The 23,402-nt window shown below is 51.1% G+C and overlaps 1 protein-coding gene across 2 annotated transcripts in view; it reads right to left on the reverse strand.

Moving 5' to 3' along the window:
* Nav2 (neuron navigator 2) overlaps positions 1-23,402 on the reverse strand; it is a 329,324-nt gene that overhangs the window by 100,211 nt on the left and 205,711 nt on the right. For both annotated transcript variants that reach the window (XM_051174388.1, XM_051174387.1), the window contains one exon: positions 8,621-8,743. In XM_051174388.1, the coding sequence (XP_051030345.1) occupies positions 8,621-8,743 (123 nt within the window). The remainder of the gene's footprint in view (positions 1-8,620; positions 8,744-23,402) is intronic.

Below are 23,402 nucleotides of genomic sequence, written 5' to 3' on the forward strand. Positions count from 1 at the left end.
AACCTCAAGGCAAGCTGCAGACACCTGCGAGCTTGGGGCAGGGTCCACCACTTTTCATTTCCCTCAGCCACTACAATCTCAGAGCCCACCTAAGTCACTCTAAGCACCAGGGATTAATGGGATACGTTAAAGCCAGTCTCCTCTTCCTTGGATTGCCTCTAAAGAGACTACGAGGAGGGTCCCCGGATGGGAGGGGTCGGCTGGAATGATCCATCAGCAGGGGACTGACAGGGTCGGAGTGCAGGCTCACCATGACGCAGTTAACTAGGCTGAGGGAAATGCTGCACTGTTGGCTAGTTGGCTAGGAGCAGCTCTTAGGTACCCTTGTGTGGGGTACGGCATTCTCCTGGCCACCACAGAGCCTGGCCAGAGCTGCTCCAGGATTGGCTTCTTGAAACATCCAAGGAGAAAGTGGTACCCAAGAGGAGGAGGTTGGAATAATGCAGGGATGGTGACACCTGCCAGCTGAGGGGCCACCAAGCACGCAGTGGGCTCCCCCTTGAGGAAGGGTTAGAGCCCTACAGCTTGTTCCCTAGCCCCATCCTCCGCTTTTAGGACTCTATGTAGAATTATGGTCTTCCTGTTGCAGCCTCTGAGGACTCGGATTATAAGCAGATACAAGCAGACCTCATCTTCCCTGAGTGCTGTCCACAGGGAGCGCTGTACCAGGTACTGTGTCCGCCACATAAGACTCCAAACTCCAAACTCCATCTCTTAGCTCTTCTTGGAATAGAAGCTGCCACCATGCTGGCAGGTTTTTCCCATTCCAGCGGTTCAGAAAGGCCCAAAGGCCACTACTGTGGGCACAGCTCTGTCCTTCCTGTCTTCCCTGGGAGGATCTCACTCTGTTCCACCAGCCACAGACAGGCCTTCTCGTCCCCAACCCTCAGCAACACCAGCTTCCTGCTTCTCAAAGCCCCTCAAAGCTGCTGCTGAGGTACACTCGGCGGCGAAGCTCTGAGAATACACACAGTCCACATGTCCCCCCCAGATGAGGTCTGCTGAAGGCACGGGGCATGGGATGGGGTGGGGGTGAGGGGTGGGCTCAGCAAGGTAGCTACAGCAAGGCTCAAGTCTAGTCAGGCTCAACTAAAGCACCACACAAGGTAACATGTGATCATGACTGTCAGTCAACAAAGACGTACACATGGAATCCACCCGCGTGGGATGAGCTCTTTCCAGAAATCATGTTGTCAACTCAGTCTAAAAGAACACTGGCTTGGCCAGGCAGTGGTGGCACATGTCTTTACTCCCAGCACGCCCAGAGGCAGGCAGATCTCTGAGTTCGAGGCCAGCTTGGTATACAGAGTGAGTTCCAGCACAGCCAGGGCTACACAGACAAACCCGGTCTTGAAAAACAGCAACAACACAAAAGAACTGGCTTGAAGAAGCCAGGAGGCATTCAATGCCACGGGTCTGTTAGCAGGTAAAGAAACGGGGTGCACAGAGGAGAGGTGTGGAAACACGTGGAGGTAGCAGAGCCAGGGCTAGAGACACACCTCTTGGTCCCTGGTGCACTTACGTGTGGACCGCACCAAGACTTCCATCAAAGAGACAAGCCATGCTTTCCCTGAGTTCTCAGTTCATGATCTCCAGGGCTACACACAGACCACTCTGTTCCCCACAGGCCAGGGATGGGTAGTTGCTATCCGACTTCCTTATTGGCAGCTCCCACATGACATTAAGGGACGTTAAAGGACAGTCTTAAGAAAATCTGGTGTGTGCTCAAACTAACCTTGGATCAAGCTGTGTGGGTGGCGCAGCTGAGCGGCAGACCGAGACAGAGGTCACATGGAAACCAGGGACGTTTCTGCAGAGGCCGACACTAAGGTCACCTCAGACACCAGGCTGGTCACAACCAGAGCATTCCTGTCACTAACTGACACCGTAGCTGGGTTGCTATTTATTTTTATTAAAACATTTTTGTTATGGTTTTGTTGTTATTTTTTGGTTTTTCGAGACCTGGCTGTCCTAGAGCTTGTTTTGTAGACCGGGCTGGTCTTTAACTCACAGAGATCCGCCTGCCTCTGCCTCCGGAGCGCTGGGATGAAAGGCGTGCGCCACCACCGCTTGGCCTGGACTGCTTTTAAAGTGACAGAAGGGAGACGAGGGTGATGGCATGTGTTTACAATCCCAGAACCTGAGAGGCAGAGACAGCAGGTTCATGAGTTCAAGGATATCCTTAGCCATGTAGTGAGTTCCAAGGCTAGCCCAGGCTAGGTGAGGCACCGTGTCAAAGAAAAAATATGCATATATGCATAAACACAACAAAGGGTATTAGAAAGCAAAAAGAAATCTCACATGTACCAAAAAAAAAAAAAAAAAAAAAATAGGTAGGCTTACTTGATCCCTGGTAAAGTTTCTAAGGGATATTTTCTTTATCTCTGTGTATGTGTGTATGCATCAGATACATGCACATTTGTGTGGGCCAAGGCTCCTGGATGGAGATCAGAGGACAGTGTCATGTGTTAGGTCTCGTCTTCCCCGTCTCCTTCATTTGAGACAGGGTGTCTTGAATGCTATGACACGTGCCGAGCTAGGTGGGCATGTGACAATCTTCCAGGAGTCTCCTGTCTCGGTGCCAGGACTTCAGACGAGCACCCCTGTGCCTGGATTTACTGAGTTCTGCATGTCCATAGCCTCATGCTTGTATTCTACCCACTCACTGAGCATCTCTCCAGTCCATCGAAAAGATCTCTCTTTTTAATTGAGTGGGTAATGTGCGCATGCGCGCTGGCTAGTTTTATGCTGACTTGGCACAAGTTAGAGTCACCAGAGAGGAGGGAGCCCCAGTTTAGAAGATAACTCCATAAGATCCAGCTGTAGGTAAGCCTGTAAGGCATTTTCTTAATTAGTGATAGAGGAGGGAGGGCCCAGTCCATTGTAGGCGGGGTCATCTCTGGGCTGGTGGTCCTGGGTTCTATAACAAGGCAGGCTGAGCGAGCCATGAGGAGCAAGCCAGTGAGCAGCTCCCCTCCATGGCCTCTGCATCAGCTCCTGCCTCCGGTTGCCTGCCCTGTCTGAGACTTCCTTCAATGATGACCAGTGGTGTGGACGTGTCATGGTGTTTCATCACAGCTGTAGTAAGCCTACCTGAGACAGCATGCAGGCACACCTCAGCTTGTGCCTGGAGATCAGAGGACAACTCTGTGGAGGTTATTTTCTTCCTCTCACTTTCATAAGGGTCCCGGTGATCAAACTCAGCTGGGCTGCATTACACAGCAAGAACGCTCAGTCACTGAGCCATCTTGCTGACCTTGAGGAATCTTTGTTGCCACCATTGTCAGGAAAAACAATTACTGCCACGCCTCAGAATAGCGCGCTCCCACAGTAGGACCACAGTACACACACACACACACACACACACACACACACACACACACACACACACGGTCGCACCTCTTTCTAGCACTCGGTGTCATGACTTGACTATAAACTTCTCACACACAGGGACTGTGCCCAGCTCATCTTCTGACTCCAAGGGTCTGGCGCATAGTAAGTGCTCAGTAAATGTTAACTCATCAGCTTTTCTGTTCTGTCATACTGCTGATACATTACCCGGTCCCTCATCTACCTGAGGACTTTCCTCCACACAGAGGAACCATGAAGCTCCTGGAGGACACATGCTCTCGCCGGAACTAATACACAGTAAGTAGGCAATGCGCTGGGTCTTGCAGGATGGGACCCATGATGGGAGGTGTGGGGGATATGAAGTCCATGTTGCCCACGGAGTGAGACAGTGTTTTCTTCTCTCCTGGCACACGTGTGGTGGTGCTGTACTTCCCTTCATGTGGAATGCAAGTGGAGCCCAATAACTTCCTTTGGTCAACATGGTCATCCCAAGGCTTTTAGAGATGTGTGGCTCACCATACTCGCCATCTCCTCATCAGCGGGATTATTAAGTCTCGGTCTGAACAACAGTTCCTCTGGCACCCTGGTTTCCAGTAAGAGCAATGAACATAACCTAAGCTGGCCAGATGATAAGGGGGAGAAGTTTTGGGCTTGCTTATTATACAGCAAAACCTAGCTTATCCTAACTGATACTGGCACTTTCCAAGATCCCCTGACTCATCACATGAAGTTGCTCTCTGCCGTGGGACGTACTCTGAGTGGGTTTCAGGGTCTAGACTTAGGATTGCTGCGGAACTAAACACAGAGGAAGTTTGCCAATCTTGGACTCTTTCCTTTTGTCCCCTCATTCCAACTTTCACCCTGTTAGACATCTTTCTATCCCCATTTTAAGTGCTCAAGCTATCTTTTCAAAATGACTTTTATGTGTATGAACATTTGCCTTCAAGTATGTCTGTGCGGTATGTTCATGTGCGGTCACGTTCATGCCCAGTGTCCTTGGAGGCCAGAAGAACATATGAGATCCCCTGGAACTGGATTATAGGCATGAATCATCTCTCCAGCTCTTGTACAACATATCTTTCAACAACTTTGGGAGGGGCCCCTGCTTACAAAAGTGTCTTTTGGGGTCATGGTGATTGATGTTCTCCAGCCCCCCCCCCCAAGCTGTGTCAGGGAGTGGAGTGTCTCACTGAGCCACCAAGTGAGCCACGGAGCCACGGCACCTCTTGCCCTTTCTTTCTAAGTGGAAACCCTGCCGGAGAGAAGCAAGGCTCCAGGCTTGGCAGGCTGTAGGTTCCGGGCCCTTTACAACCCTCTGGAGAATTCCTCCGCAGCTTAAGGTGCAGATGGTTTTGCTTCCTGTCTTCACCACCCCCTGTTCAACCCAGGTGGCCCTTGCCCACAGAAAAAGGAAGCCAGCGGCGGCAGCGCAGCGGCAGCCTGGGGCCCTCCAGGAAGGCCAGTGTGGTAATTATCACCCTGTTACAACGGAAATAGAGATTTGCCTCCAAGGCCCCTTTTATGGGCTTTGAAACAGTGACTTTCACTCTCTCCCACTTTCTTCCTGGATGCACTGGAGGGAACAGAAAGGGGTGGGGCGCGGAAAGGATGGGGAGGAAGCAAGGAAGAGCGCCGACTGGCTTCTGCGCTGCAAATGCCCACCTGTAGAGAGTGGGTACGGACGGGCCTGTGTGTAAGACACAAAGAAAAAGTGTCCCTGGGCGTAATGGGCATCCCTGGGAGTGAGAGAGGGAGAGGCTTTCCAACCTCCTGTTGTGGCTGGAATATAAAATTGGGACCCCGAAAGCTCCTGTGTGGAGGCTCACGGCTGGTCCAGTCCTGCAGCTTCATCAATGGGCTCACCCTCACAGAACAGGCTGTTAGGGGGCAGGGCCTGGCTGCAGGAAGTGGACCGGCCACTGGAGGCCTGCTCTTGTGGCACAGACTGTCCCCAGCTTCTTCCCGCCTCTCTGCCCGCCAGCCGTCTTGTGAGCAGCTCCTTCAACTGTACCCTTAGGTCAGCCGCATCTGCACAGCTAGTTCCAGGCCAGTCAGAACTACACAGCAGTGCTCTGTCTCAGCCAACTGAGATGAAAAACTAAAATGACCCGTGCAGGAGGCGCACAGCTTTTAGGCAAGACTGGGAAAGGTAAGCTTTTGGATGACTTTAGAATCTCAGCAAACTCTGGTAGCCATGGGCTTCCTACATCACTAAAAAAGATGCGTTGTCGAGCTTTGGCATCATCGACTAGTCTTCTAATCAACGCCACAAAACGACAGTCAGAATTCTCAGTGTCCCTACCCTGAACCTACAAGGAGGCCAAGGGCCAGGCTGGGTGGGTGAATGCTCTGCTGGCTGCAGAATGGTTGCTTTGTTCCCTGTAAGTCACACACCCTGGTAGGTTGTGGGCTCATGAGCTCTGGGGAGAGAGCTGGGCTGGGCTTTGCAGGCTGCTTGACTGCAGGCTGCAGTTGTAGCCTCTCACTTCAGAGCCTTGCTGTTAGAACAGCCTCCCAGTTCAAGCGGCAACTGGGCTGGCTTTGAAGGCCAGGGTCAGGGGCCAAGCACAGCCTGCACGCGTTCCTGTGTCTGTTTCCGAAAGCAGTTTCAGAGCTTTCCCCACAGCCCTACCATCCAGTGAGTGAAAGAACATCCTAAAATGAGGGGCAGCCTCTCCCCTCTGCTCGGTCCCCTAGCCTGATCTGAAGTACACATTGAGTTCTACCCTAGTGACGTAGTGTGACCCGGAGGCGCCGGCACAGGGGAGCATCTCAGTGCCCGCCCCTCCCCCCAGTCCACTGCCTGCTAATCCAGGAGGACTGTCGAGACCCCTGGAGCCAGGCCCTGCGCAGTGTCCGAAAAAGAGGCTCACGAGCGATAACTTCCCACTGAGCTCTCTGCTTACAGATGCCTGTCTTGCTGGGATCCGAGAACTCCCGACACGTTTAGGGGACACGGTGCCACTGTTCTTCCTTCATTCTGTTATCTGGGGCCTGTCCCGTTTACGCGAAGAGCCGCCTCCATCTGTTCCAGCTGACCCCCCACCCCCACCCCACAGCTGGCCGCCTCTCCTTCACCGGATGTAGTCGCTGACCACTATCAGGAAGGGACTGGGATCCGGGGTGCCAGGCCCCGAAGGGTGACAGGTGATCAAGGGGACTTGGCGTTCTGAATTTATCCTCTTTACGATTTCTCAGAACTTGCTGATGACATAAAGCGCTGAGCTGACAAGCTTCTATCTGTCAGGCCTCTGAAGACGCGCATTCCTGATGGTGACTTTTAGTGGCTCTGATGAGACGCCAGGACGTGCTGCAAATAGCCACAGTCTGTCTGGGGTCTCAGCATCCTGCATCCTGCTCCGGTCTCGGGACTAGCTGCGGTCCTGAGCAGGAGCGCCGAGGCTAGCAACTTTCCTAAGCCCAGGGTGCTCTGCCCTTTGTCTGCCATCTTCCCTTGGCTGGGAACTAATCGGGGCTAATGTCCCCATCGTTTCCCGTGTCCTCAGTGTCTCTTGTGTTCTACTGTTAATGTGTGAAACCATAAGCAAGGACTCGGATTTCTCTCTTTACCTGAAACTTCCTGGAAATTATCCTAGTTCTTAGACCTTTGTTTTTCAGGTTATAAGGGAAGGATTCTGGTGGCTTTAAATGTCTTAAAGAATGTATTTTCAGTCATGGGTTGGGGGGAGTCGGGAGACAAGTCTTACCCAATTTGCATGCTCACCATCTGAGGTGACCATCTAGTCACTGACTCACGCCTACACAGCTCTTAGCATAAACAATGTTTGCAGAATCATGGGTTTGATGTGCTAGCTACAAGTTCTAGCGAGCAGTAAAATCAAGATATAAATATTAAAAGGGAATAGTTCCCTGCCATTTACAACTATTTCCTATACTACAGTTAGCCCCCTACTTTGTGAAACCTTCCCCTAGCCTGGGGTCAGTGGAAGAGATTTTCGGAGAGTATTATAAGTAAGGCTGTGGAGGACTGGAAAGCTAGCTCAGTCAGGAAAAAGCTTGCCTTGCAAGTGTCAGACCTGAGTTTGCCACAGAACGCCATGCAGCGTATGTAGGGACAGGAGGATGGCTGGGGCTTGCTAGCTCACCAGCCGAGCTCACTTGTCAGGCTTTTCAACGCCATGGTCAGAGACAAAAGGAACACGTGTCCACGCTACCATAAAGACTGAGTGTTTGGCCTCCCGGTTTCTGGCTCCAACTCTAACAAAAGCCAATTCCTTGGCCTTGAGCAAGCTAGGAAATGAGCAAGCTAGGTCTGAACCGTATGATTCGCCAGCTCTGATGTGCTGTCTGCCTGTCAATGTGCAGTTCAGGTACTCTGTAGCCATCTGACTCACTTGACTCCTTTCATATCTAGGCGGATGAGACATAGCAGATCTTTGTGAGTTCAGGGTCAAGGAGAGTTCCAGGACAGCCAGGGCTATGTAGAGGGACCCTGTCTCAACAAACAACAAACAAAACCCCCCACAAAAGATGGGGAGAGGAAAAGAAGATGAAAGGAGGGAAGGACAGGGCGTGGCTATAGAAACCTCTGAGGAGCTGGGAGCTGGTGGCGCACACCTTTAATCCCAGCACTCGGGAGGCAGAGGCAGGCGGATCTCTGTGAGTTCGAGGCCAGCCTGACTGACCCCTGTGAATGCCGGCTCTGTACTGTGTGTCAGTTGGGTTTATACCCTAAGCTTCACCACCCAGCTCCAGATGGTAGAGAGCTTTGGGAAAACCTCCTCAGGCATGGCCTGACCTCCACTCTACATAGAGACCTGGAGAGCTCAAGGTACAATACCCAGAAAGCTGACTAATGAGAGAGGGAGTGAGGCAGACTCCTGGGGCCTGCTGGCTGAGAGGTGCCGAGGGACAGTGAAAACAGGAACAAAAAAACCCCCAAAAAACAAAAAACAAAACCACCCTAGCCTGAACTCTGCTCTTGCTATCAGAAGTCAGAAGCACAGCCTGGAGTTGAGGCTGTTACTCAGTGGCAGAAGGTTTAAATGACATTCATAAGGACCCCGGTTACACACCCAGCACTGTCACCAAATACAGGCACACAGATACATACATGCCTTACACCATATACAAGCGAGATCCAGGAATCACAGCAGCTCTCTGCTCTCTGTGTGCACTTCAGGGACAACCTCAGAGCCACCCTGCTTTTCCTCGGGATGAAGGGCACAGCCATTACCATGACCAGCATTTCACAGGACACCCTCAAATGGCTTCTGCACCTGGCGAAATCCAAGTGTGGCCCGCCTACCTGTCAGCATCTCCGAGGCCCAGGGAGGTATTTCGGTGTAGAGTCTCTCGCACCACAGCCATGCCATCAGGAAGCCGGTTCAGGCGGCGAGTGTAGAGGCCGAGTCCCCCATCGGTCATGTACCTTTCAAAGAAGAGGATGGCACGGGTATATGGTCAAAAGCGGCTGCACATGGTCTTGCCATTGTACCCAGAAACCCCGCACGATACCCCGTGCTCAAAGGGGGAAGGAAAGATTCCCCAGGCTCTATCAGTACAGCTTAAGGAAAACTCAGCTGCTGATTCCGTCTAGGATATTGGGGGTAGGGAGAAAGCAGGCTGAGCTTAATGAATCCATGGTAATCTGTGTCACAGAAGGGACTGGCGAAGAAAACCGGCTGTCAGATGCATCCATGGAGTGCTTCTGAATGTCAGCGATCATACAAGCAGGTGCTTTATTTAGTCCGTGCCATGGGAACAGACCGACAAGCCCTCAGTACACGGTGGGCAAAACAGCTTTTGGTGGAGAAGGCAGGGAAAGATGGAGAAAGGCTCCCAGAGCTGCGGCCAGCGAAGCTGCAGAGGTCTTACAGTACCAACAGTGTCCGGTGGTTTCACCTCAACATGGATGTCTTGCTGTGCCAGCAAGGTAGAACACACTGAACGTTTCACCCAACAGTATGATTAAAAAAAAAAAAAAAAGCAATCTGTGAAAATGCACTGAATTATACACTTTAAAAGTGGTGTGTCTTATGGTATATGAATTATATGTTAATGAAAACTAAAATAAAAATGATCACAGCTGTCATTAAACACTCCTTTGCATAACTGCCTCTTAATGCTTTTTCTCTGGGGAGATGGGTGTGCTTCTCGAATGCAGGCTCTATCATTTTGTTCAAACCCATATCCCTAGCCCATCCCAATTCTGTGTGTATATTAAACATTTTCTTTTTGCTTGAATAAGTGAACGTATGAAGGAATAGGGCAAGCACAGAGGGTTTAGCCGACACACACCGAGATCAACTGGTCAGAGTGTCCCCCCCTACCCCCAGCTTGAATGTTAGCAAACTTGACGCCTAAGACACAAAGCAAGGCAAATGGAATATCTATCTGTCACTGTACCCAGCACCCATCCGTCTGTCCCGCGGTCTGCCTGTCCACCAGATGTAGTAAGCCAGTGTATAACAAGAGTGGGTAACTTGTGAATCCACCCAGCAAAAGGGGAGAACAGCTCCGCTGAAAGGCACGGACGGCCCCTGTTGGAGGCTGAGGTTGAACACTAAGAAAATGCCTGCTAAGAGAGCTCTTCATAGCAGTCTCATGTGCCTTTAACCAGGGCTGTTAATCTTGATCTTAGAGGACAGTCACCCCGCCAGTTAGATAAACACTTTTTCTTTTCTTCAACTGGGGAGATCTTGTCAAAGGACAAACAAACTAATTTTAGCAGCATTCATTTCCCTGCTGGATTTTTTTTATTGCTGGTGAAACAATACATACAGTTGGGCAATTACGTGCACCTGGGCAAGTAGATGCCACCCGGCTCTAACCGTCAGCTGTCTGCTGAGGGAAGGGTGGATCTGGTGATCATTTCAGAGGTGGGAGGTTAGGACAGACTATAGCCTCTGACCCACATTCACACCCATGCACACGAACAAACCACCGCCACCACCATTGCTCACGCGTGCACACACAGACTGAAGAGAAGGATTTTAAGTTTATCATTATTATTAGCGTGCTCGTGTCTGTGTGTGTGTGTGTGTGTGTGTGTGTGTGTGTGTGTGTGTGTTTATGATGTGTATGGGTTGCAGAGGTCTAAGAACTACTTTATGGAGCCAATTCTGTCCTTTATTCACTGGGCCACTTGCTGGCCCTCTGTCTATCGTCCTAGTTTCTATCTGAGCAAAGCCAATCCCACACAGATGCCTGGCTCTCTGAAGAAGCGGCCATTGGTGCGGCCGTCTGAAACCCTGTCCAGGGCTCAGAGATGTTTAACAGGCTCATGCTCTGAGGGCTTGGGAAGGCAGCGGGTGGGGGGGGGTCACCTCATCTCTCAGAACTCTCTCTGAGGCTCACATGGGGCGGGGACATGAAATGGCTTGCCTGAGGTTATAACAAGCTGAGGAGACAGCTGATCCAGGGCTGAGTCCCAGAGTCCCAGAACCACACCTTTCTTCTCCTTGGGGACACAAACAATTACCACTGTTACCCAACGAGGACCTGTGACACCTTTGCATCTGCCACATGGGTTCCTGCCGAAGTTGCAGGCTATTGAGCGATTCCCACACTGTCGACCTGGCTTCTGCAGTGGCAGTAACGAGGGTCTTTTCTTCTACCTTTCAAAGCTTCCCAGGAGCCCCCCCCCCCGCCCCCAGAGCAGGATCATCTCATAATTAATACAGATAATGTTCCTATCATCTACTCCAAGTGTCCACATCACAGGACAGAGATCGTATCATCTCCAGGACACAAATATAAGCAGTAGGCTCTGTGACAGCCTGGGGACGGAGAAGCGAGAGGCCTGGCCTCTTCCTGGTGAGACTCACAATTATTGGGAATTAATAATCCTTCGCTCCAAACAGAGGTGTGCAACATGGAGGTATGAGAGGCTGGAGGACCGGGGCTTGGGGTAGGGCGGGGCAGCCACAGGTGTCAGAGTGCTGCAGAAGTTGGTCCTGCAGGCGACATTGGGATTTGCAAATGAAAAGGTCCATCCAGGCACATGGGACCACAAGGCACAGAGACAGGGAGAGGAAAGTCAGGAAAAGGAAGGCGTTTACTGTGGCTGGGACACCAGGGGCAGAGGAGACTGCATGGGAAAGTTCTGGGATGCAGATGGGGCTGATACATCCCGAGTGCGGTAAGATGGGGAGACAGGGTGGCACCAAACAGGTGAGTAACAGGGCCCGCTTCAGTGCCAAAGAGCGCACTGGCTTTCCGTGCGGTCACCGTTTCCTGCCCTATTTTAAACAAGACTTAGTTATTTATGGTTTTACATTCACTTACGCATTTTGGGTATTTTGTCTGCATGTGTACCTGCACACCACGTGTACGCCTCATGTCCAGGAAGGTCAGATGAAGGTGTTGGGTCCCCCGGGACTGGAGTTACAGATGGTTGTGAACCACCCTGTGGGTGCTGAGAATCAAACCTGGGTTCTCTGGAAGAGTAGGCAGTGGTCTAAGCGGCTGACCCACCTCTCCAGCCCCCTAGTCACTTAACTTTGGGTGCGCATGTGTGTCTGTGTGTGGGCATGTGCACCTGAGGAGGCCAGGGCCCACCTGGAGCTGGCAGCAAAGGCATCGGTGAGCCCCTCCTGTAGAGGCTGGGATTGAACTCTGGTCCCTTAGAACAGCAGTATATACCCTCGACCGCTGAGCCCCCTCTCCTGATCCCCATACAACACATGATTTTTGGGTGAGCATTTGGTATGTCCTTCCACACGCTTTTCAGAAACAACAACTCTCAGGCTGGCTGAGCCACCAAGACTTTCAAGGAACGGTCAAGCTTGTGGATTAGACCTTACTGTCCCTGTGTCCCTGCAACCTCAAGAACGCTGTAAAGCCGTGCCGGTTGCAAGCAACAGCTTCTTCTTCTCACAAACACCCCCCCCCCCCCCAAAAACGACAGGGTTTCCCTCTGCAGCCCTGGCTGGCCTGGAACTCACTCTGTAGACCAGGCTGGCCTCGAACTAAGAGATCTGTCTGCCTCTGCCTTCTGAGTGCTGGGATTAAAGGTGTGCGCCACCACTGCCCAGCTACAGGAAGCCTCTTACGCTGACACTGGCTGTGGAAAAAGCTTTGGAAATCCCGCAGCATTTGTTGGGGGGGGGGAACCCATGACAGACACGGAGCTCAAAGCTTGGTAAAGAGGTCGCTTTCCCTTAAAGTGCAGCGATGCAATACCATAGAGTTACAAGAGTTACAAGAGTTACACACAGGTGAGCTCCTTTGCCAGCATCAACATAAATACACGAGCACATGTATAAGCAGATAAGGTGTTTCTTGAAGCTGAGAGCGAGCCGGAGGTGACCTGATGGACAGCCCCTGCATTTTAGCAGCCAAACGCCGACATGTGCTTTCAAGGCTCTCTCTCTCTCTCTCTCTCTCTCTCTCTCTCTCTCTCTCTCTCTCTCTCCCTCCAGGGTTGCAGCCCAGTGTGACATTGATTCCCTGAGTTTATTAGGATGTAAATTGAGTTTCTGGACAAACCTGTAAAAGGATCCTTTTAGCTTAGGGCCCCTTAGAAGTTAGAAGGGTAAACCTCCCTCTGGGTCACAGAAGGACAAGCTGAACACTAGCCTAGCAGAGCTGCCTAATCCCTTTGAAGACGCCGCCGCCGATCTTCACCAAAGGCGGGCAGCTGCTGTGTCTGCCTGAAGACGACGATGAATCTGAAGTGCAAAAATAAGGCTTGAAGACGTGGGGCCAACTTGTCTGTGCTGATTATAGAACGGTGGTACTCGATTTGAGCGAATCCTTAACATTTTGCTCCTGGAACCCTCCTGCTCTCTAGTTTTCAGTAAAGCGCAATGACGAAGTGTGGCATATGTCACCCAGCAAACCTTGCCATCCCCTCAGTGACTCCCCTCTCCTCCTCACAATATATTCTTTCTTATTTTTCAATGACGTAAAAGGGAATCCCATTCAGAGAAGCTAACGCATTGCTTCCTGTCGATGGGTTCTCCAGACTGGCATAAAACAAAACCAAGAGCAGTTTCTGGAGGAAATACAGGGCCAGCATGCCTTGCTCAGGTTTCCCTGACACGAAAGGACAGAATGACCCCAACCAGGGAGGCAACACACCAGCAGCAGCATGCAAATGCAAAGGCCGGGCGGGTAGGAAAGTTCGCAGCTTTCACTCTACGCCTCCTATAGGCAATTCTTCTGACGCACACCCACATTGTTCTCAGACATTTGGGGGAAACCCTCCCAACCCCTCCTGGGGGCTGAGGGATCTGCCACACATTTCCTACCTTTCTGCACCGTTTTCCGTTGTCCCTGGGGGCGGCCAGCTCTTCAGAGCCTCACCAGACTTCCAGCATTTCTCTTTACAGCAGGACGTGGGAGCTCTACTTACAACCCTAGCTTCACACGCCTTTACTTTTCTGAGCACTGGAGCCACACTCATCTACCTCGGCTCTGAGTATGTGGCACATTAACCTTAGCGAACTGTCCCCTGGGGACGGTCTCAGCTCAAAGGCCACCAGCGCCTTCCCTGGCTTCTCTGTGCTTCACGTCAGTGAGGCCAGGCTAGGATGCAAGGCGGAAAGGCCCTGCTTGGTTCTACGGATGTAGAGAAGAAGAAAGCATCTGGGGTAGCCACAGGGGAAGTGAGCCGCGGGGACCTGCAGCCTGCTCTGGCTGGCCCTTCTCCACAGAGCCTGGCCCTCCAGGGAGCACTCAAAAGAGGTTGCTGAGCTAATCAGATGAAGCCTCAGCAGGCCACAGGAGCAGAGGCAGTAGAGGAAAAGTTTGAGGAGCAATTGCAGGATCCCAGCTCTGCCCGCCCCCAACAACCCTCATTGAGTGGAGGTGTCCCAGAATCAAGTCGTTTCTACTGGTAAAACCAGATCCGGAAGAGCGCCCTATAGGTGAACAGAAGGCAAAATTGGGACGTGAGGGTTACAACAAAATAAATTCCCTTCAGGCAGCTAGCAGGCTTGGCACCCTCTGGCAGAGTTGGGAATGCGGTAGCCCAGGCTGCTCAAGTCAGACCTTAACCTTCGACTGGAGAATCCAAACACCAGAGGCAGAGTCTCATCTGTAGCCCAGGCTGGTCCCAAACTTGAGATCCTCCTGCCTACACCTGGCTTCCAGGTTATGGTTGTGTACCACCACATACGGCATCCTGCCCTTTGGATTCTTGCGGATGGGGGGGGTATATTTTTATAACATATGTAGTGTTTCGGTAACACTAAAAAACAAATTCAACCGACAGTAGTTTCGAAATCACTACCTAAAACTGGAACTCCTTGGCGTCAGATCTCTTTGGTGCTCAGGAGAAGCCAAGGACCCATTTTACACATTTGCACTCAGTCGTATTGGCTCCCAGGCCTCGAGGCTTGCATGACTGGCTGTTGACTGGCTGTGTGGTCCCCTCAGCTCTGCGATACTTTCCTCTTCTGTGTGGTAGGGGGGTGGGCAGTAGCACCGGCAACACTGCATTCACTTCCCCCTGATTTCAGCACCCACATGGCTCCATCCCATCGTTCATCGTCCTATTGTTGTTGTTGTTGTTGTTGTACTGTGGCTTTGGAGCCTGTCCTGGAACTCGCTCTGTAGACCAGGCTGGCCTTGAACTCACAGAGATCCGCCTGCCTCTGCCTCCCGAGTGTGCGCCACCAACACTGGCCTCATCATTATATTCTTAGCTCACTCCTGGCAGAGTGATGGATCCAAGAGGGGAGATGTCAGCACAGTAATAAAATGTGGTACCCCTGATCTGTGGGTCTTCTGCAAAACGAAGTGGGATGCTCCGTGTTTTAACAAGAGTCTATGCAACACTAATTTCCGGAGGCCTTCAGCTTAGTTTACATCAGGGTCTATCTGCACACACAGATGTGCTATCGGAATTTTAGTGGGGGAAGGTAGTGCTGAAGAGGTGGCTCCGTAGATAGACTTTCTGCCTGAGGACCTCAGTTCAGATCCCCAGCAGGCACACAGAAGCAGGGAGTGGGGTGGGAGCCTGGTACTGGGGGTGGCAGGTGGAGTAACACCTTGGAACTCATTGGCCAGGCAGCCAAAGCAAATCAACGAATTCCAGCTTCAGTGAGAGGATGGGGGGTGGTGGTGGACACCTTTAATCCCAACACAGGGGAGGCAGAAGCAGGTAGGTCTGTGAGTTACAGGCTACTTTGATCTAGAAAGAAAGTTCCAGGTCAATTAGGATTCTACTTGTCTTAAAAAGAAAGGTGTATAGCAGCAAAGGAATATATCTAATGCCAGCCTCTGGCTCTGTACACACACATATGCATCCACAGGTAAGTATATGCAAGTATATACTCACATATATACATAAACAGGTACATATGGCATACAAAAGAAAAAAATCTTTCATTACTATCATTAGTCTGTGTGTGTGTGTGTGTGTGTGTCTGTGTATGTAGGCCAGAAGACAGCTTTGTGAAGTTAGTTGGCCCTCTTATCTTACCTTTAAGAAAAGTCTATGTGTATGTGTCTGCTTTGCATTTATGCCTGTGTGAGCATCAGATATATATCTGCTACCTCTCAGGGCCATGAGAGGGCATCGGGTCCGCTGGAAGTGCAGTTAGGGACGGCTGTGAACCACCATGTGGGTGCTGGGAACTGAACCTGGGTCTCTGCGAGAGCAACAAGTGCTCTTAACCGCTGACCCATCGCCCTAGCCCGTCTCCTCCTTACGTCCATTGCTTCGGGGATAGAACTCAGGCTTATGTGGCAAACAAACCCAACAAGCCATTTCTCTGGCCCAAGAATTTTAATTTTTTGGAAAGCTAAAACTATGCTAATGAAATGCATCCTTAAACAAACAGAAAGCCAAGAACTATAACCAGAGTGTCATTGGCATGGCACCTCCTATTTAAATAAATGGGCAAGTGCAACATTTTCATCACGATCCATGAGAACTCTTGTTTAAAATGGGATCTATCGCACATCCTCTGAAGAAACAATGCCAGCTTTGGAGAGCCAGCAGCCCCCTCCCCACCCCACCTCTAATCTGGGTTTTTTTTTTTTTTCTTCTTGAATTCCCTTTATTGTGGTTCAACTGTTAGTGTGGATTGCAACAAATATTTCTAGCACCAGCAGGAAGCTTTCTGTCTACCCTGTGAAAGATGAGACTTAGCCTAACACACAGAAGACTGCTCTCTAGACAAAGCCCCTTTAAGCTCTTTCTTGGCATGACACATGCAGAACAGAGACGCACTGATACCCAGGAGGTCTCACAACTCAGATGCACCTGAATCAGCAGGGATTCAGAGAAAACTACACATCCCAGGCCATGGCTTCTTGGTTGTTGGCTGTCCTTAGCAGGATTGAAACTAAATTTTCTTAAAAAAAAAAAAAAAAAACTTTGATTTTCAGAGCATTTTAAGGTTTATAAGAAAATTGTAGTTGGGCAGTGGTGATGTACACCCTCAATCCAAGCACCCAGGAGGCAGAGACAAGTAGGTTTCTATGAGTTTAAAGCTAGCCTGATCTACAGAGTGAGCTCCAGGACAGGCTCCAAATCTACATAAGAGAAACCCTGTCTCAAACAAACAAAACCAAGAGAGTTGTGCAGTAAGTATTGAGTTTCCTGGGTCCTTCCTCCCTTGAGAGTCTAATCTATATTAATAGATTGTGTTAATGTGGTTCATGGTCCCTGCTGACAAGCCCATTTCATTGATAGGTGATGCCCATCCTCACATGAATTCTTGTGTGTTATAGCTCTATGGAAGTCATGTGATCAGGGGCTGGGAAGATGGCTCCGTGGTTAAGAGCACGGACTGTTCTCCCAGGACAATAAAACTGCACAATTGTGCAGACCCCAGCAAATGAAAGGTTTAAAGGGGTAATAAAAACCTCAGATTTCTGCCGGTCAGCTGTGGTGCACGCCTTTAATCCCAGCACTCAGGAGGCAGAGGCAGACAGATCTCTGTGAGTTTGAGGCCAGCCTGGTCTACAGAGGGAGTTCCAGGACAGCCAGGACAGCCAGGACTGTTACACAGAGAAGCCTTGTCTCAGAAAACCAAAAGACAAAACAAAACAACAAGACAAAAACAACCCAAACTTCCAGCTGCTTGCATGAGGTTCAAGCAGGGATAAGCACCAGAGAGACCTCATGGAGAAAGGACCTTCAAGAGGCATTTGGAAGTTTTGGCAGGGAAACCCTGGGTTGGGGGGGGGGTGCGAAGAAGCCAGTTCACGCACACATTGACACATACAATAATAAAATTTTATAAGCCTATGTTACAGATAAACAGGATCTGCAGAGATGGCTCGGCAGTTAAGAGCGAGCACTTGCTGCTTTTGCGAAGGATCTGGGTTTGGTTCCCAGCGCCACCTAGGCTGAGCACGGTGTGTGTCCTCAGAGGGAGCAGAGTGACACAGGCCTGTATGTGGACATGTCTCTTCTTATATAACAAGGCAGCTGCTGGAGCTATGAGGGTGGAGGCTGAACCCAGGAGTTACTTAGAGGCCGTGTGACCAAGCACACAGGTGAACCGGCCAGCTCCTTTGAGGGACAGTAGCCAAGAGTGGTGAGGGCCACAGCAGCTGGGCTACTCTGCTGGGCAGCGGGAGGGAAGGCACAATCTGGGAGAAAGACTCCAGAGGAGAAATGGGCTAACACCGTGGCCTACAGGACACACAATTTCCCCTCGATCAACACACCGGGAGCTGCAGTAACAGCGGTGACACACAGACTGAGGGACGGAAGCCCTGATGTTTTCTGGCTGGTTCTCCCCCCCCCCCACCACCATACACTCTTTAACTTGCTCCAATGCATCTACTCCCACAAACAAGAGCTGTGAATAGATAAGCTGAAGGCACCATTCAGACCCGGCCAGGGGCAAAGCTGAGTTCCGTAAGCCACAAAGAAAGAAAGGGTCTGATGTTGTGGTCTTTGATGCCTTCTCAACCTCTGTTCTCTACACACAAGGGGGTATGTATACCGGATGGTGTGTGGACAGTAAGCCTATATAGTCGGGCTCAATCGCCGCAGCGCAACGTGCCGCCGAACCCTTTACCCTGGCAGATGAGAGAGGTCCCGCCTAAACAGACAAGGTCCTGAGTTAGACCCCAAGTGCCACATTCACTATGCACACAGACCTGTGATCTCGGTGCTAGGGCATGGATGCAGGAGGGAGAGAAGCCCAAGGTGATTCTCGGCTACGGAGTGAGCCTCTGGCCAGTTTGGACTGCATGAAACCCTGTTTCAAAAATGAACAAAATCTCCAAACCCCTCTGGTCAGATCAGCACCCAGGGCAGGGAAGAGGCCCATCTGGCCTTTGTGTTTATTACACCAATCAAGGGTTAATTCTTCTTTTTAGAGGAATCACCTTTCGGGTCTCTCCAGACTCCCTAATCTGGCCTGACCCATGGAGTCCTGCCTTTCCAGGGCACTTTTGTGCAGAACGCAACACTCAGATCTGTTCCCATGACAGTGGAGCCACAGAGACTCCTGTGGGAACCGGCACATCCCGAATCCACAACTGGACCGTCTTCCTTTGCAGGAATCTCCCCCCCCCCCCCTCCCCCTCCCCCCCCCCCCCCCCCCCCCCGCAGTCTACTACATACACAGAGTTCCAGGCTCAAAAACACTCAGGGTGGGGAGTTCGCTGTTTCTTCCTCCCCAAACAGCTCCCCACACAACCTGGCAGCTCTAGTTTCTAGCACATTCTTCTGTACTTTAACCATAGGTCATCTTAGTGTTTTGGGCAGTGAAAAGCACAAGCGTAAATTCCGACTGTGGTTGGAGCTTGGTATTTTTGGAACCCACTACTCACTGAATGCCTTCTGCACTATGCATATCTAGTTTCTATAAGCATAGATGCTATGCTCCAGACTTGGAGCTCTGTGCTGTCATTCATCTCCCAAACAAACCTCAGCCTTGCTCTGAACTCCTTATAAACTGGCACCAAGAGCAAATTAAACCTTTGACACTGTCCAACTAGCAAACACTCAGCTACCCCTGTATCACGAATAATTAAAAACCCAGAGGCAGATATTGGGCTTCAAGCTGAAGATCAAAAAAGCAAAACACCCAACCGCTAGAGAGTTCTTACCTCTACCAAGGCTCAGACCAAAAGCGGTGATCCTGTACATTCAGCATTACTGTACACTGAGTACGCTGTACTTCTGTCTCCACCCGCCTTAGAGTCCTCTCTAGTGCTAGGATTAAAGACGTGCACCTCTACTACACAGCTTCTATGGCTAACCAGTGTGGCTGCTGGGATTAAAGGTGTGTGCCACCACTGCCTGGCCTATGCGGCTGACTAGCATGGAGCTTTGCACTGTGATGTTCAAGCAAGCTTTATTGGTTAGATCATAAATGAAATATCACAACCCCTCTTATTCATTGTTCCCCTATCAATTCAAGGAAGGGCAGGCTTTGGAGAGAGAAACACTAGAAACATCCAGCAGGGGCAGCACCAGAGAGATCAGGCTGGAGTCTCAATGGCTGAGTTCTCAAGCTTGTTGAACTGGCTGTAACCCTTAGCAGCTATGTGATATGGGACAAGACACTTCTCTGTGCGGTTTTCAGGACTCTGGGATGGGGATAATGGCACACTGTCAGATGCTAGACAGTGCCTTGCCATGTCTTCCCAGGCTCTCCAAATGCAGGCTAATCCTCAGCGACCACCCACATTTTCTTTAAGGTCACGCCCTTAAAGAAAACTGACAGTTCCTTCCCCGGTGGCCGTCAGCTGGCAATAGCTCATCAGGCAGGGGTAGGAACTCATGAGCCTTCTCCATCCTCCAAGCTGGAATGTCCACTGGTTTCATCTCCCGCAGGTCTTACGCAGGAAACCACAGCTGATGTGAGCCGCTGAGTGTAGCTGTCCTTTTGTGTCGAGAAGACACTGGTTGGCCTGGGTCCCCTCATTTTCCGTCCCCTGCAATCTTTCCACATTCTCTTCTGCGATGGCCCCCGAGCCTCGGGGAGGGGGTGTGATATAGATGTCCCACGTGTCTGAGACTCCACAGAAACTCATGCTCTGCACTTTGACCAGCCGAATACTTCCTGTTCTCAAAGCAGCCCAGTGCTCTGAGCCGCGCCCTTCTGAACACCCCTAGGTCTGCCCCACCCCCATCCCCCATCATCACACTGGGGAAGACTGGGAGCACAGGGTTTGAATATAACCTCAGGGATGCTTGTTTCTAGCCATTGCCAGACACCGATCCAGCCACATAACTCAACCTTTCTGAGTTTCAGGCTCCTCAAAGGTAACTAGGGAGCCGGGCAGTGTTGATTCGTGTATTTAATCTCGGCACTCGGAGGAAGAAGCAAGAGGATCTCTACGAGTTCAAGGCCAGCCTCGTCTTTGGAGCAAGTTTTAGAACAGCCAGGGCTATGCAGAAAAATCCTGTCTCAAAAAAGCCAAACCAAGCAAACAAACAGAAAACTAACACGACAATGAAGATGGTAAATAGGGAATGAAACTGGCCTCCTTCTCAAAGGCCTGCTTGGTCAGGTGAGGAAGAGGCAGAGGCGAGACAGGACAGTTCCTGTGCATACCTGGGATGCCACAGAGACTTCCCAACCTGTGCATCAGAGGCAAGTAGACACACGTGTGTAGACTCTACAGCCTTCCTCCTCCTCCAAAGAGCCAACCCCACATCCGTTCTTCCCTGAATTTCTGACTACTGCAGTTGACTTCACCCTTTAAGCGTCCCTGCTCAAATATATGTAATTCCTAATCGCAAAAGAGATGACCAGCTGGTTACAGACACAGATCTGGTAAGAGAAGACGCAGACCCCAACATGCGGCAGAGATAACCAGAGACCCCTGCTTCTCCTCCCCAAATCAAGGAGATGTGGCCAGGATTTATGTCTAGAAGGGCATGAAGAACCCTCCTTAGGGAAGTGTGTCATTGCACGCTTGCATCTCAGAAGGCATCAGCCACCAGATGTGTTCTGGTCAGAACATCTGTCTGCCACTAGCTCAGGAATAAGATGAAACACAGACCCGTTGCTTCTCATGAGATTTTTTTTTGGGACACTGGGGCCCTGGAGAGGGGTACAATGCTTCTTGAGGCACGCATAGACTCTCAACCATGGTCTCACTCCCTACGGGATGATCATACATCCTGCCATGCTGTTCTCTGTTTGTGCGATACAGGTGAGCTATCTCCCACCTCAGAGGACTCACTTTGTGATTCCGAGTAAGGCCTGTGACAGACTCCGGTGGCTAATTGCAAAAGTCAAGTGGGCTAGGCTGTCATACCTGGATATCCAGACCCAGGCAGGTCCTAAGGAGGGAATCCTGTCTGTGGATGGTCCTAGGACTTGAGCCTCAGATTGCCTTGGAGGCTTTGGACTCGCATGCATGTCTCCACCACAGCATGGCTAATTCCTTAAAGTCAACTCACATCCTCCAGTCCCTGCGGGTCCTATCTGGTCCTTGTCCTCAGGAGTAGCATGGCCTCATGTTTGAAAATGTCTTAAGAATGGTAAAGGACTCAGAAGCGAAGGCATTCAGCTACCTGGCACTTAGCAGGTGGGAAACAGGCTTAGAAAATGAGGCAGTTTCCCTAAGCAATGGCTGGCAGGTCTACAGCACAGCATGATGTGGGGGTTGCTCACAGGGAGACTTCGTTTGTGATCTTGATCAGGGTCTAGGCAAAGCAGCCTCCTCTGAGTCTTTCAGCATGGGCCCACTGTCTCAGGGCCAAGACACTCCCGACTCCATCCAGATGCTTTCCTTCATGTTCATCTCCACTCCACTCTGGTATTCTCCAACTTTACCACCGTAAATCTGTCAAGGCCATTCTAGCTGCTGGCTGGGCAAAAGCAACCGGGAAGGGATTTGCAAGGCCAGTGGCTCACTTTTAAGATCAAAAGCTAACATGAGCTAACAAGGGCTTAGAGAGAAAGGCTGGGGAGCTGCGGTACCACCTGATGCTACAGTCCTCTCCTTGGAAAAGCACAGGGCCTAGAAAGGAGGGCTCGGCCAGCTTTGCTCTGCAGCAGGGGGTGGGAGGGGTATAGGAACACAGCAAGGGCATGCTGGAGCACTTTCCCAAAGGGAAAGAAACGGCAAAAGGGGAGGCCATTTTTGCCTGTCTTGGGGGGGGGTTTAAGAAGTTTTAGGGTCTTTAAGAGCAATATCACGTAAAGACTGAATTTTGGAGTTAACACACTGAAGGTAAAGATCATTAGCCTCCGTGTTCAGCAATGCATCCAAAGCTACAGAGTCAGTGTGGAAGAGCGCCCTGAGTATGAGTTCATGGGCCACAGGTTTACACTAGAGAGTAGCTTCAAGGATCCAGTTTTATTACAAAAGAAAGACTATAAAGCGATCCACCCTAGAAAACAATCCCCCCCCCCCCCCAGGGGCTGGGACGGTGATACCCGCTAAACACCTGCCAGCTGAAGTCTTCTAAACAGCAGAATGTCTACAGCGCTGATGAATGGGTCCTACGTGGAATTCCCCTCGGTAAATACCTGAGGCCTCACCGAATCATGCCAGACATGGGCGAGTGCTTGTTGAGACTGTTTACCCACATGGAACCCTGGGGTGGGAAGGGAAGCTTGCCCAGAGGACAGCTGACTGTGTGAACCATGGTTGGGGAAAGGAAGGAGGGCCTTGTAGGGTGCTGATCAGTCTCTACAGGGTTCTCTGACACAGCACAGCGGCCATCAGTGGGAAATTAACATTCCTATTTAACCATGTGTCTGTTGGTTAGGTTCCCATCTTAGCCTTGACTCACTCTGAGGTCCGGGGCTGAGCCGGAGAGAGGCATTCACTGGCCTCTGTCTCTGAGGTCTGGGGCTCAGCTGGAGAGAGGGGATGGAGGCATTCACTGGCCTCTGTCTCTGAGGTCCAGGGAGAGAGGGGATGGAGGCATTCACTGGCCTCTGTCTCTGAGGTCTGGGGCTGAGCTGGAGAGAGGGGATGGAGGCATTCACTGGCCTCTGTCTCTGAGGTCCGGGGCTGAGCTGGAGAGAGGGGATGGAGGCATTCACTGGCCTCTGTCTCTGAGGTCCAGGGCTGAGCGGGAGAGAGGCATTCACTGGCCTCTGTCTCTGAGGTCCGGGGCTGAGCTGGAGAGAGGGGATGGAATCTGAGACCCTCTCTGAACCAGGCTGAACCAGGCAGGATGCACCCATCCAGTGGCCTTG

The sequence above is a fragment of the Phodopus roborovskii genome, unplaced genomic scaffold (genome assembly GCF_943737965.1).
Source record: "Phodopus roborovskii unplaced genomic scaffold, PHOROB, whole genome shotgun sequence".
Taxonomy (NCBI): Eukaryota; Metazoa; Chordata; class Mammalia; order Rodentia; family Cricetidae; genus Phodopus; species Phodopus roborovskii.